At 38.0% G+C, this 15,479-nt stretch overlaps 2 protein-coding genes across 4 annotated transcripts in view; one reads left to right on the top strand and one right to left on the bottom strand.

The window, feature by feature from the left end:
* TBC1D23 (TBC1 domain family member 23) overlaps positions 1 to 14,782 on the bottom strand; it is a 37,602-nt gene extending 22,820 nt beyond the window's left edge. Inside the window, exons 1-8 of one of the 3 annotated variants that reach the window (XM_041463944.1) lie at positions 13,867 to 13,917; positions 7,866 to 7,992; positions 7,063 to 7,174; positions 6,706 to 6,811; positions 4,605 to 4,809; positions 3,193 to 3,316; positions 929 to 1,053; positions 772 to 815 (exon numbers count right to left, since the gene is read on the bottom strand). In XM_041463944.1, coding sequence (XP_041319878.1) covers positions 772 to 815; positions 929 to 1,053; positions 3,193 to 3,316; positions 4,605 to 4,809; positions 6,706 to 6,811; positions 7,063 to 7,174; positions 7,866 to 7,912 — 763 coding nt within the window. In that variant the 5' untranslated portion in view covers positions 7,913 to 7,992; positions 13,867 to 13,917. Of the gene's footprint in view, positions 1 to 771; positions 816 to 928; positions 1,054 to 3,192; positions 3,317 to 4,604; positions 4,810 to 6,705; positions 6,812 to 7,062; positions 7,175 to 7,865; positions 7,993 to 13,866 lie in introns of all 3 variants that reach the window. The other 2 variants (XM_041463943.1, XM_041463942.1) reach the window with 2 other exon arrangements.
* Positions 14,783 to 15,026: 244 nt separating this feature from the next.
* CMSS1 (cms1 ribosomal small subunit homolog) overlaps positions 15,027 to 15,479 on the top strand; it is a 222,473-nt gene continuing 222,020 nt past the window's right edge. Inside the window, exon 1 of the mRNA XM_041463954.1 lies at positions 15,027 to 15,094. Coding sequence (XP_041319888.1) covers positions 15,034 to 15,094 — 61 coding nt within the window. The 5' untranslated portion in view covers positions 15,027 to 15,033. The remainder of the gene's footprint in view (positions 15,095 to 15,479) is intronic.

Raw genomic sequence — 15,479 nt, 5'->3', positions numbered from 1 at the left:
GAATATTGATCCACTCTCCAGATGAAAAGTGAAGATACAGGAAATATTCCTTATCCATAGAAAACTTTCACTTTTTGTTAGATGTTCAAACCTTCTATGCAAGTTATTTTTCACCACATTCTTACTCCTGTATAGTTTTAGCTTTCTATTCTAAGCCAGCTACTTTTCTAAAGAGCTCTGACTGTGAGAATCCTTTAAAATGAGTACTTAATCAGCAGCACTGGTCTCTGTCCAGAATAACCCAAGGGTGTAGTTCAGCAGTTTATGGAAAAGACACAAAATTCCAAGCGCTGTCATTTTGAACTACTAGAGATTATTAACTACGTTGTATTGTGTGTGTAAAAAAAATACAAAGGCAAGAGTTATTTAAATTTTCCACTGAAATTGAATGCATTTTCTATAAAAACATTTAATTAGGCTCAAATCAAGTGTTCATTAAGACATTCCAGCAAATGCAACAAGTGCAGTAGATTTAAAGAAGGATTTGAAAGCTGTTGCTTTGGGCTTAGAAACACCAGTTTCTGGTGATTGTTTCCAGTACTTCAAACTGAAGAATACAACTAGGTGTGAGAGCACTAAAAGGAATAAGGAAAGAAGGTCAAGGACAGAGCAGCAAAAATAAGAAAGAATTAGAGTGTGAAGGGATTAAAAAATGAGAAAAATCACACGGAAATTAACAATCTAGCTCTTTAGCAAGAAAAAATAGTAATAAATGGGGATTACAGTATATAGTAAATATTTAACTAGCAGCTATGTAAGAGAAGTACTTACTTATCATTTCTTCTTTATCTGATTCTTGTGCTAAGATAACGTCTCTGAAAACAGTAAAGTCACAGGCATAGATTAAGTCAGTAAAACCAAAATGAAACAAACCTGGATTAAAACAGTGTCAGCAAAGAATGCCCCAAAGAATTAACTATACACTTACTTTGCATTGACAAGGATGATCAACATTAAGAAATAAATAAAGAATGGATCTGCTTGTTGTAGATATCCATCCCATATTGCCTGAGTGACTTCAGCTGAACAGTAGTATGAGAAGAGGCTTCCAAGCTAAAAATTTGGAAAATAATGTGAGAAAAAGCAATTACCAGGAACAATCTTATCAGGAATACATTTTTAAGAGAGACACAAAGTATCGAAAAGAAAATAAACCTAACAAAATTACGATAAACCCTACATCTGCACAATGTACTGAAGGATGGTTCTAACCTCTAAACCAACTTTCATGGAAACAGTGCACAACACTACAGATTATCTTTGAATAAATATGATTATTGTGAAGGCAAAGTTGGCTGTACACTGCCAGCCTTGCAAATTCAACCACAGATAACACAGTCAAGATGGAGTACTGTTTAGCTCACAGCCACTGCTAAAGACCAATTATACCAACAAGACAATCATAAGAGAATATATTTACTCAAATAGCATAGCAATTAGGGCTTTGAAAGGATCCTGCAAACATAATTATTTTTATTTTCCACAGTAGAATTGGGCTAATTGAACATGGTTGAACATTATTTTGACAACATCACTTACTTAGCATTACATTATGATGCTTTATGACTGAGTAATTAAACATTTGCAAGCATCAGAAAATTTTCATTACCATTTAAGAAACTCTTTGCCTGTTCCCATGCTCCCACTTGAAAATACATCCTCTCTCATATATAAAGTCAAAGGAGATAAAAGGTAGGAACTTCTTACTATACATGCCAGATTTACAATCACGCCTAACTCAAATGCATGCCACCTGACTTCACTGGGGTCTTACTCTATTTGCTGATGCACACAAATTCCACATACATTCACAAATGTATCAACACAGCTATAGCTTTCAAAAGCTTGGTATCTGTTTTAAAACACTGTCATGGAATATTTCAACACTTCCTAGTATAGTTTTATAGCAAAAGATAGATCTATTCAATTCTGGCTCAAATGCAACTGAAGATAAAACATCCATGAACAAGATGACAGTCTTGGTATGTTGCTTATATACTTCTAAGTATTAGTGATACACTTATATAGACAGATTTTTCACAGACGAAACAGAGAATTTTACTGTAATCTCATTATATAAAATGAAACTTATGATTTTTTCCTAAAACGGTACACCAGGAAGCATGGTGTTGAGAACTGGCAGCTACACCAGCTTACTTCACTACCACCTTACAGAGAGGAGATTCTTCTTCTAATTAGGTTTCAAAATTTGAAGAAACAACTTCAAAGAATTTTGTATGTACTAAGGAAAATTATATTAAAAAAGGGAAATTGAGTGACAAAAAAGGACCTGATTTCTCTTTTGAAGGCTCATGAGACTGGCAAAAGGCAGATTTGGAGAATGTGAAAATTTTTCCTAGACACATTTTTATACTAAAATTGGCAGTGGACTTTAAAAATAACAAACAAAAAAAAAACCCCAAAGACAGACCTCACAGTTTAATAATTCATTAATTTTCACTTCTTTGACTGAAAATTCACAAGGTTGAAAAAAATTTTACATAGCCAATGAATATGAAAGAAGAACCTAGAAAAGTTCATGGGTCAAAGCCTTCTCTATTAAATTACGGACTTTGCCTGTGCAAGCACAGTATCATGATTTTGTATTGCATATACTAAATAGAGTTGATACAAAAATTTTGTTGTAGTCCCGCCACACAAAATTTACAAAACATTATGAGGTGAGAATCTTTGTAGCTACCCATAATCTGAGGCAGTTTTGAAGAGGAAATGACTAATGCTTCAAAAGTTGTAAAATATATGTGCCTAAATTCTAAAAGACATACATATATGCCTTAGCAGGGAGGCTTCTAAAACAATTAATTCTTCAGCTTTAAAAGATCTGTTAGACTTATGTTACCCATACCTACAACATACAGCTGCCCACAATCAAAACTAACTTTTTGCTTTTTGAGTATGCCAGCTGCTCTCATTTTTCCTTACTCCAAGAAGTTCCCAGTATCAGTGACTCAATAAGAACTCACCCAGTACAATAAAAATGTGACATTAACAAGACCTCATATCTCATGCTAAACACTAAAAAAAGCCCACACTATATTAAAACATGCAATTTATTTTAATATATATGCAATTCTAATTTCTTGTACTACTCTTCCATAAACTCACAACATGTACTTAAATTTTAACAGAAAATTTATTTTTTATGATGTTTCCCTACTTTCACTTTATTACCCAGTTGAGTGCATATGAATCCGGAGTCATCTTCTTGGTATCAAGATAGGAGCAGAGTTCAGGCTCATGGTACTGAAGCAACAGTCTAAATAGATGAAAGGGTCTTCCCTTCATAAAACAATCCCTAAAAAGTAGCAATGAAAACAATAAATTCCCCCATAATATTGCAGTTTTCAGACTTACAGCAGCAATTCTTTAGTATCTGTGATCATGTAATATCCTGTACATTGCTCTTTTAATTCACAGGGACTGATCATGAAGTCAACTTGCCTCAAGAGTCAAAAAACCAACCATCCAAATCAAACCAACAAAAACCCCAAAAACACTGAAACCCCCACTAAATTATCAAGGCAGCAGAATGAAATTCTGCCTGACAGATTATATAATACAGAAGTATTTAAAACAGATCTAAATCTCAAAACAAGTCTATCATGGTACCAATGGAGCAGAGATTCGCTGATCTACTGTAAATTATCTATGTCTTTCATTCTCCCACTGAGGAGAAAAACCAGGAAACAGCCTACACCTCATTGAAACACCACCTAGATTCCTACAGAGAAGCTCAAATACCAGATACTCTGCAAGCCTTCTACAGCTGAAAGCACAGGGGTTATGTGGCCATATTGCCACTATACCCAAACAGCTCACAGAGCCCAAGAGTGTTTCAGAGCAGAAAGGGACACGAGCTGAGTCAAGTGACAGGACTGATAAATGCTTGCTTCCTGCCACTACAGCAAAAATGCATTTTACATTGTTTGGGCACATATCCACCAGCCAGGCTGGAATCTCCTCTCCAGGCAATCAGACTAAGACCTTTAATCACAGACTATCCCCCCTTACTGAAGTGTCACGGTGCTCCAACATACATAAAAACTTACTTTAGTGAGAGCACCTACCTAACAGCATGAAAATCTCAAATTTAGTATTTGTCATTAAAAATACCTAGCAACTTAAAAAAAAAATGCAGTCCCAACTTAAAAGATCTTAAGGAAAATATTAACTTCTAAAAAGATTTTGAGACTTCATTAGTGTTTATGAATTATTGCTTCTGAAGGAATAGAAGTATATTAGATATCAAAAATGCTAGGAAAGGGAACAAAAAACCACTTTCACATAACCTATGTGAATTAGTTCATAAAAAATTGATTTTGATATTGCATGAAAGGATAGCTCTTTAAAAGGCATATTGAATCTAGATCAGTCACATCAGTCAGCTAACTCTTTGTATCTTAAACCAAGCCAATCACCTCCTGGATTTTAAACCAACAGGTACTGAAATTTATCATCATATGAAAGAATCTGACAACATGGCTAGGAACAATGCTACTCTAACCAAAACCAACATGCATATCTTTCAGAGAATACTTCTACTGCCAATAAAAATAGTACATATGGAAAAGAAAGAGTTTTACCTTGGAATGAATTTATTCATGATAGCATAGAAGCAGTTGTACAAATCACTGCGGGGCAAATGAAGGTGCACCAGAGGTCTGAGCAGATGTATCCAGCCAAGGCAAGAACTGTATTTAACATTGCGTGATTTACAGTAAAAAGTAATAACAGACTCAATATCCAAAGTTAATACTGACTTCTCTTCTTCTGGCACCGACAACTGGTCTGAAACAGGCACAGTAATACAAACTGGGTTAAAGGCTTTTCAAAGAAATTGGATGAGATTATTTCATAGCACAATTGCACCAATAAGGACTGACTGGAGAAAAAACCCAACAAAACCAGACAGACAAAAAGCTGGCTATTTGGATTAAATTCTTACAGAAAGGCATTAAAAAAGGTATGAGAATACAACTGATTTTATAAACCCAGTAGGATAAGACATTTAAATAACATAACAACAGGATGAAAGAAGTTTGGGGTTTCCAGGATCTATACACAAGAAAGAGGTAGATTCTTTCAATGCTCCTCTTCTACTCCTATTTGATGTGCTCAGCACACAACTTAGGCTCAGCTCTACAACAATTCATTTGAATTTCAACACAGATCAACCCACAATGCATACCTTCAATTCCTCAAAAGCTGACTGACATGTAAATTTATCTAAATCAGAAGTTTGAGATCACTTAGGCTTACAGACTTAAATTTTAGCATTAATTTATAAATCACATTTTTTTATGTCCAGGATGGAGGAAAGAGACCTGTACACACTACATTAACACAGTGGCATTAAATTTCTAGGAAACATCTTTCCCCCTCAGTTACAGGAAGACTATAAGTCTCATGACTGTTAGTAAATTTTTTTATTACAAAAGTCTTTAAAACTTTCCCATCAACAATATTGACAACCCAGTCAATGTTTGGCATTCCTTTTCTCTATCTCTCAGAAAAATGAAACAGTATATAAAACTCACATGCTAACTGAGGATATACTTAAATTTTGGAGACTACTTGCTTTGCTAAAACTTTCAAATAGACACATTTAATCCAATGAAAAATTGAAGTCTCTATATAACCTCCTTTCTGTCATATAACCTTCTTTCTGAACTTTACATTTGGTCCCTTTATCAGTTTAAATCCTTACATATCACAAAATATTTGCCAATAAATACAAAAAGAGAATTATCAAACACGGAAGTGCTTAATTTTGTATGTTATGAATATAATCAGAACATTTTGCATCTTCCTGAAGAGAGACTGTGATTAAAAGAGAGTGGAAATTCCACCCCCATCTCTTTCCTTTACAGGACAGAGAGAAGGAAAATAACTCCGACCAGATTTTAGGGCTAGAAAGTGTAAAACTGCATTTCAGAAGTGGTAGATATGTATGCATGCACCAACTCCATCCTCTGTCCTAACTTTAAACTGCACAAGAATAAATAAAATGATAGGTAATAAAGATTCTCCTATTGAAGTTGTGAGATGTATCCTGATTTATGAGTCAGCATTGACTCCATCAAGTGATCACTGATACCAATGCTGCTGCATCACGTCAGTTCTTTGGCAAGCTCTTTGCAAACATACCAGATTATTATTTCCTTTGTCCTGGCAGCACCTTGCTTGCACAAACACAGCTTTTCATTTATTGCTGAAAATGCTATTTAAAAGTATGTTTCTTTAAAACAGTTTTTGAAGCCCAAAATGTTTAATATATTTCTTCTCTCAAATGCTATATGCATTTTTGTGCTACAACAGGTTTTCAGATTAAGAACCACACCTTCCACAATTAAAAACCTGAAGGACACTAAATAAAGAATGTCTGCTTTAAAAGATGGAGCTTGGAAAACAATTACCATCTTTTCATCTCACAAAGCTTTCTGACTATGCAAACTATCATTTACAAGCTAATACTTTGAGCTCCCATGATGTCACCCTCCCAGAGTCTGTGTACAGGTCAGAAGATACTATTGTTTACTGACAGTTTCTTACTGACGTTTATCTGCTCTTTCATCTTTCTCCGAAACTTAAACATCATTCGGATCATTTAACTGAAATAAAGTCTTAAGACAACTGAAAATAAAGAAGTTTTCAAACTGATGATCTAAATGTAACAGAACTTACCAATTAGTTCTTGGCAATCCTTATGAATTATACTCTGCTCAGGTAGGTCTAAGGAGCCATCCCAGGATGCTAGGCTGTCCCCCTTTCCCACAACATTAAGTGCAATCTGAAAATAAAAATAGAAAGCACTCTAAATATTTTAGTGTATTTTTGCAGTTGTTCAATAACTGAACTCAGTAATTAAAAAAAAAAAAAAAAAAAAAGAAGATAACTATTCTTAAACTGAATCAACATAGATGCATATTAAAATTCCAGTACTAGATCTCTTCTGTAGAGATCTCTGGCAATTAAATCTTTTACCTCAAATGAAACACAACTTCAGGTACTTCCTGCTTCTTGATTTAAGCTCATATTTACCTTCCAGACTTTGGCCCTTAGATCAGCAGGCAACTGCCTTCCTTGAATGATGTTTCTCACAGTTTCAAGATCACAACCGCCTTCTTCTAGAGCGTCTGCAAGATCTTTTATCCTAAAATAATGAAATGTAATTTAAAAAAATCAATTATACTATTTTTCAATGTTTATGTAGACTGAAGGCTACTGTCAGGCAAATCCCACACCTATGCAAAGGTATAAGACAACTTGGAAATTACTAAAAAGAAATACTTGCAAAATGTTATTTATTCCTCTACTTTAAAGCTGCTCGTTCAACTTGTAATTCCATTCAACTTACATACAAGAAAAAAGTTTGCTTTTTTGTTTTCATTATGTCAGTCACAAGGTTGCAAAATGTATTAAAAAAAATACAAATTCAGTTGCAGTTTACAACCTTCAGCAACTTTCAGCAAGTTTTCACACACACAAAGCAAATATTACACCTAAATTAGATGGTGGAGTTATTTTAAATAAAATATTAGATGGCCTAGAAAACAGAACACTTTTTTAAAAGGTTTAGAACAGTCAGCTTTTAACCTCACCTTCCCTGAAACAGGAAAAGACCTTTTAGTCAAACTCAAATTTATTTAACTATACAGTTGTAGTATTTCAAGTGTGGACATATGCACAGAACTGAATTAACATATACAAAAATGTTAATAATATAGAAAGTAGCAAAATACACAAATTGACAAGACAAACACCGATGACGATTGCTGTAGTAAGACAACAAAAGTTCACAAGAATTACAGTTAAGAAGAAATTCAGCATTCAGGAATGATTACTTTACAATCTCTCTGATAGCTTCTGCAGAGTGGTTCAATGTTTCCATGCTGTCAATAATGGGAGAAGCACATCTGATGATTTCAGGATTTCAATATCATGTAGCAGAGCAGTGGCAAAACAGGTTCACTGGAAAAATAGCAATGGCAGTGACACATAGGTCCCGTCGGCAAAACTTCCTTGCTATAACCTCTTCATTCTTCTCTATTTGCTCTGACATGTGCCTTCAGAAAGGCTTTCTTCAGTTACCCAGTGAGTTAAGCACACATCCAAGGGGTTTATAGCCAGAGCAAAACAAAGAACCGGATTGTTTCTCTGGGACAGATATTCACATGGGAAGATGGATTCCTGGTGAATAACACATCAATTTATACACATGCAGCAACAGATGTTGAAGTGTTATCAGTATAATTCTCAGTTAATCCATGACTACTATGTAGTGAATTCAAACAGCCACAGGAAAAAAATGTCAGCTGTTAAACTCTTGTCTACTTTAACTTCCATAGATCCACAACTAAATCCTTGATATAAAAGTTCACAAGTTTGGTCTCCTGAAAACTTCAAACACACATTTCTGATTTCCTGGGTCAAAAACATTAAAATCTCAGGCCTGGAAAAAGGTATGTAAATATTTAGCTAGCTTTACTCAAGAGTTCTCAAAATATTTAAAGGTCTGAAGAGTAAGCATTTTCCTTGCATTGTATCAGGTAGTTTCTTTGTCACTACTTTTTGGTCTGCATTTTAAATCATATTTCAAATATACACTGGAGCACAACTCTACTTTTTTCAAGTAATTTTGCAAATCTGGATGAAAGAAACCATAGATTACAAAGAGAATAACTTGCCTTATTTTCTCATATTTTTAGTATTACAAAAAATTTCAAAAATATCTGAATGACTTGCCTTATTTTTGCACATTTTCAGTATTATAAAAAAATTTTTAATAATACCCAGTTTTGTATAGGGCTACAGGTTGCATTATTTGCCAATCCCTTTCCTGAGACAGAAACGGAGGGGAAGCAGAATATGGAAGCACACTTGTACTTCAATCACCTATCCTGTTGCCCAGTTGCGTACATAATGTTCAATGTCTGAAAAGTTAAATGAATGGATCAGTTAGCCTTGAATAAAAATCAAGTATTTCCAGAACATTTACACAAAGAGACGTCCTAGCTCTCAGCAGAACTGCATGAACTCTAGGACGATCTAGCTTCAACAGAAGCCAACATCAAGCATCAGCTGGAGAAAATGAGGTGCTCTTAGACACATTGCACATTTCTGTGAACGCTGTGTATGAAAAACAGTCAAGAGAGCAACAGCCAGGTCTTGAACTACAACTAATTGCTAAACTATAGCCAAGTATTAAACAGTTACGTGGAAATGAATGCAACAGCTGTGCACATGTTCCATTTCAAGTAGAAAGGTCTTAAATTGTTATAATTTGTTTCTATGTCACTCAAAGAAACTCTTTTGAGAAAAAGTAATTTTTACTTGAAACAACACTTAAAACTACATCTATACTAATTACCTGGCAAAGAACGTTTCCCAAATCCACAAGTACAAATTCTACCAGTTACTAGCCTCCAGCATTCAAGAAGCTGTGCATGTAACACCAACTTCAATGTGTTATCTGCAAGTGTGTGCTTCTGCTGCTTGACAACATATTACCATTTGCAAAAACTTCCTCCAAGTGCTGTCACCCCCACTTTCTACACTGTAAAGATGAGCGGCAAATGCCAGTTTTACTACTTCACCTCACAAAGCCAGTTTTACCACTTCACCTCACAGTGCCCATCTGCCACATGATGAGATGTGATGCATTACCAACAAGGAGTTAAGTGAAATAACAGCAGGGGGGAAAAATGCTTTGTTCTGCTGTGATTCAATTAGGTGCTCATTTCCTCCATCAACTGCAAGATTGCTCATAGACTGTAAGTAAGGACTTCTCAAAGATTAAGTAAACTCTTTTCTAATAAACTTTCTATTCAGGCTAACTTTCAAAATACAAAACGTGAAAGTGATTTCAATACTTTAACACATGTCCACTCGCTGTGCTTTACCTTATTTCTGTCAGTTGTTCCACTGAACTGCTAGCAATCTGGATCCTTGTCTTTCATGAGTGAGGAGCTGCTAGGAAGTCTTCTGTTCATATGGGTAATTATTACACTTATTTTGAACAGAAAGCAGCACTTCTCCCTATGCGAGCTCTCCTCCAGACCTGAACATCTGTACTTTCTGCTCTGCCACGGCTTCACTGCCTGTCTCTAGGTGCTAATCAAAATTTTGGTTAGATGTGTGGAATTCCAGCCTACACCCAAGCCATGGCCTGAAAGGTAAATTCCCACATGATACACTGTTCAAAATGTCATAATACAAAATGCTCCAATTAGTGCATCTGCAGTAAATTTCCATACTTACAGAAGGATGTCTTATATTCATGCCAGTCTGGTGACATATTATGATCAATAAGTAGCTGTCTTCACAGATATTAAACAGGACCTTTTTAACTTAAGATGTGTAAGCTGGTGGCAAGAAAAATTGATCAACTGTTGGGAATTCAGCTTAAGCCACTTTTTCTAAGTATTTTTTATATATGACTGAGATACTTAGTAAAAATCACTCATAAATACTAGAGAAGGGATTAAAAGTGTGGGAATGTGAAAAGCAGAAAAAAGATAATAGTAAGTGATCAATAAACTACATGAAGTCTTAAGAATACTACAATCAATTTCATACTTTTATAGAAGGTATTACTATCGTTCCTACTTTTAAGTCAGGATTTTCCTGACTCCTAGGAAAAAGCCTCAACAAGAGCTATATTGAATTTAAATTAATGAGTGTTTGTTCTCTACTGAAAACAAACAAAAATCAATCCCTCATATTTGCTTGAAAATATCCATTGTATCCAGCACTGAACCACCATTTATTCTCCAATAAAATTTTGGAGAAAAACAATTCCCTGACATTTTTTCTTCAATTTCATGCTTAACTGGAAGGGACTTTTCTGTTCATGGGCTTTCAGAAGAAATACTATGGCTCCAAGTACTAATTAGGCAGATTGTGAGAATGGGAAAGATATATGGAAACCAGGTTTGTTACCCAGTTGTCTTAGGCATTTGCAGTGCATTTTGGGACTCACAGACTGAGTTATTCCAATGCAAAGTTAAATGTACACGAACAATTCCATCTGTGGTTACAGTTATATTTAGTTACTTCAGGTCCTGATTTCCCAAGTACAGATCTTAAAAATTACTAATTGAGCAAGTTTCCTGAAGCTTGAGTATTAAACAAACATCTGCAAAAAGGTTTTAGAAATTAATTCATAACCATTAATCTGTTTGAAAACCTGCACAAGAAAAATAAAGTCCAAATCATCGATTTCCTTGATAAATGAGACAAGAAAAATCTGTAACTTCCAATTACAAGCATTTTAACTAATAACAAGCCATCTTATTTGTGTCTATACAGTCTACTGACTACATTGTATTGCACTGACAGAAATTACAATTAAAATAAACAAATAAGAAAAAAAAAAAAAAGAAAAAAGAAAAGATTTTACAGCAGTTTGAAAGCAGCCTGCCTCCTTTGTGCTTCACAGCATTCTTAGCTTTGGACAGATATGTCTTCCAGAACAAAAGTGCTGGCAATTTCTCAAATTAGCTTTTGAGTATATGCCAAATAGCTCAAAAGAAACATTTAGCAAACAAGGTCTACCTGATTTTGCTCATTTTTAAATCAAAAGTGTTGATAACAACTTCTTATATCTACTGAAGAAAAAACCCTACTCTCATCTTTCTCTATACACAACTTTGGTGATGCTGGGTTTTCTTTTTAATTTTTGTTGTGCAGTGGCAAAGTTCTCTGTTTTTTGTTGAGCAAAACACCAAGCAGTCAGTACAAATGTTGAGGGGTTTAATTCGTAATTAGTTTGTGACACTTCCCCCTCACCCACATCATTTGTACTAGCACCACATGACAACTTAACACAAGGAAAACAAAGAGGGAATTTTATGTTAGTGAGGACATCTGGATTCTACACACTCAAGGTGCAGCAACAGCCTCTGAGCTGTTGCAAAACTCCATCTGCCTTTTAATCCTCCTAAGGAAGTTAAGAGAGGACACAGGATCAGCACTGCCAGTTTTGCTCCCAATAAAGCTCAGGCATACATATGTATTATATGTTTGGGTATTTTTAAAATTTGAAATCTTATATACTTCAAAATGTGATAGTGTAGTAATTTACATCAAAAAGCTCTTTCAACAAGTGCTCACAGCATTGAAATATGAATACAAGACAACGCTTTAAATCCATAAATGAAAAAGCAAATACTTCACTGAAACTGGTTTTTAAACAAAAACCAAAACAGGAAAACCCAAAAGCCACGTGAAGTTTCTAAGCAAGCAATAAGGAATGCAATTCTGTCATTCACAGTGTATACCTCTAGTAACAGGATGCAGTGTCACATATTAATATAGCGTTTAAGCACAACTCTTTGATTGTTCCCATAAAGACTTAAATCTGTTTTAACAAATGTCTTCAAGTTTGCATTTTCTAGTACCATCAGCATATAAAATTGACTATAGTTTTGAAGCTGCCAATCAGAATATCAACAATGCAGGCTGTGCCTTGAAATGTGTCCGGAAACACACACTCATTCTCATCCTTAACAAAAATTCTAGAGAAGTTGATTGTGATCTGGGAGACAGCAATATTATTCCAATATTAGTAATGGAAGCCATCTGAAATATTTTTTTCAGAGGTATTTGAGGTATGGTTCTTATTTAATGTCCAGGGTTATATTCAAAGTGTCGAGAGTGCACTGTCAGGGAGTCCATCCCTCGCTTTGTAATTAAATGGCCCAATAGTCAGGCCTTTATTTAGAAATAATGCTTATGCAACACTGTGCTTACAGAAAGAGCTTCATAAATTTTGAGGCTGTAAATAAAAGAAAAAACACAAGAATAAAAAATGACACCAACTAACTTTCTAGCTAATGATACAAAGTTGTTTTAACCAAGAGCTGTATTTGTAAAACCAAACTAGACAAAGAAGAGTTTACACATACACCTGTGTGTGTGTTCTGGCTTCTTTGCAGTGACCTAACTAAGCACAAAGAAGGCTAGGCTCAGTCTGCAGCTAACTTTGAATCTGCCACATCAAATAGAGCCTAAAAGCAAAACCAGCTTGGAAATGATCGGAACTCAGACTGGAAATGATCATAAAAAGCAGGTCTGCAAAGCAATTGCTTGAAAAGCGTATACGTGGAAGGGACAAAGAGCAATGGTGTGGCACAGAGCCACAGAAAGAAATCACATGCAATGCAGAAGCGCAAAGACAAAAACAAAGTGAAGACGCAAATGGAGATGTTGGGTGCAGCAAGAATAGCTTCAGTGTTTAAACACAATGTTTATTTAAGCCTCAGCAATCTTGAGTGAATACGCATGCAACAAATACTAAAATCACATCACTGTTACCATCAAAATGATCCTATACACGCTCCAGAAATAGTCTCTATTCTTGTCCTAGGGGTTCAATGTAAAATCCATTATAAGTAATAGCTGTGCTAAAGGAAGGCAGTGAGCAAAATCATTCAGAAAACGAGGCAGGACCCACTCCTGTCACCTGTTCCTGAGAGCAGGAATGCAGAGAAACGGGAAGCTGAACTGAACAAAGCAACTCCACTCCCGGCAGACTCCCAGAGCAGCTCCTACCGCATATTAAAGCTGTCATTTTAAACTGGAGCGACCGCCTGGCTCCAGACTGGGCACGGCCCCCGTTTTGTGTCTCGCCCGTGTTTTGACGGGCCCCTTCCTCTTTGGGGACCCGGAGCCGCCGAGGGCCGGCGGCGTTTGCTGGGGGCTCCTGGCGGGCTCCCAGCGCGACCCCGCACACACCCCGAGCGCGTCGCGTCCCAGGGGGAGAGCGGCGGCGGGCGGGGCGCTCCGGCCTCTCTGCGCTGGCTCCGCTGCGGAGGGGAGGGCGCCCACACCCCCATAACTCACCAGCTGCCCGGCGGCGGCGGCGCCTCTTCTCCTTCCGCCATAGCTGTTGACGTGCCCGCTCGCCCGGCCGTAAAGCGCGCTCGGGAGGTGTTTCCTCCCCGAGGCCGCCCCTCCCGGAGCCCGTCCCCTTCCCGGCTCCTGTCCCCGCCTTCCGGCGCCGCCGGGCTGAGGGCGCGGGCCGCAAAGCGCGGAAGCCTGGCAGGGGCAGCCTCTGAGGGAGTGGCCGCGGAGCGGCCCTGGAGCCGGGCAGGGGGCGTCGCGCTGCCGGAGATTTGAATGTTTTCGGTTTTCATAAAGCTGAACTGCTCTGCCAGATGTGGGTTTGATTATTAAGTGACTTCCCCCACAGTGTTTAATGTGCCACAGGTGAGACGTACTCCGCGAGTACGGAAATTCACAAGTTTCACGCAGTTTCCAAGAGCTGAAAATCACTTGGTGACGGCCATTAGCAACCCTGGGCAGAACAACACTAATGCTCTCTGTTATGCACGTTCCCTATCCACCTGCATCCTCAAAGGGGGAAAAAAATAGGATACTTCAATGGAAGTTGACAAAAATCATTCGAGCGTGTTAGACACGGAGTAACAGTGCCGCCTTACGAGAGATTCCAGTCCTTACACTGGTCTGTTTCACTTCCACGCCTTGACTCGGGATGTGCTCCAGCAGGTAAGGCCCAGGCTGAGCGGGACGGCTCCTGCGGGAAGAGATACAGGATAGGCACGCTTGCCTTGAGGGCTCCGCTGCCAAAGGGCCGGGAACACCCATTCCAAGGGAACGCGCACCCCCTGCAGGCACCTCTCTGTTCCTCAGAAAAGATTACGTGAATTACCTCAACCAAGAAAGTTGGGATTTTACAGTATGAAACCGGATTGAGGCAATTAAGCGAATGTTGTGAAGAACTGGGGCAATAGTTTTAATTCCTTTCCTCTTTCTCTCGCTTCTGTATTTTCCACTAAAAAAAAAAAAAAAAAAGAAAAAAAAAAAAAAAAAAGTTTAAAAATCCCCAGCACGCATTTAAAGGCCTCCTTATCTTTGACAAGACTATTGTGTAAGACGCTGTATCAGCTGTGGCACCAGCCGTGCCCAGGGCAGCGCCGTCCCCCGGCAGCGCGGGGCGCGCCCGGCCCGGCCCCGCGCGCAGTGCGCAGGCGCGGCGGCGGTGGCGGCATGGGCGACACGCTGGAGGAGCCGTGGTGGGACACCGAGCCCGGGGCGGGCGGCACGCCAGGTACTCCTCTCCCGGAGCCCGCTCCTCACGCTGGGATTGAAGCATTTTGCCTAAGAGCCAGCCCCCCCACCCTCCTTTCCTACCCTCCTTCATTTTCGTTGGGTTTTGGGTGTTTTTTCCACTTCCCCTCTCCGCCTTTCCTTTCTCTGCTTTTAATTTACTTTCCAGGTTTTCCACTCTCACTCGCTTTTTTCCATGTGCCTGCTTTTCCCTGCTTGCTACCGAGGGTGGGTTTGCTTGTAAGCAGAATCTGCAGCGAGGTGATGTCCAGTCTCTGATCTGAGCCCTGGGATAGATGATGGAGCGGCAAACGAAAATACCAGTACCTAAGTAACAACAGGAACCCACTTGACAAAAATACATTTACGAGAAGTTTTAAAAGCGG

The sequence above is a fragment of the Pyrgilauda ruficollis genome, unplaced genomic scaffold, assembly GCF_017590135.1.
Source record: "Pyrgilauda ruficollis isolate IOZ18807 unplaced genomic scaffold, ASM1759013v1 scaffold17, whole genome shotgun sequence".
Classification (NCBI taxonomy): domain Eukaryota; kingdom Metazoa; phylum Chordata; class Aves; order Passeriformes; family Passeridae; genus Pyrgilauda; species Pyrgilauda ruficollis.
This window is presented reverse-complemented; position numbering and strand designations above follow the sequence as displayed.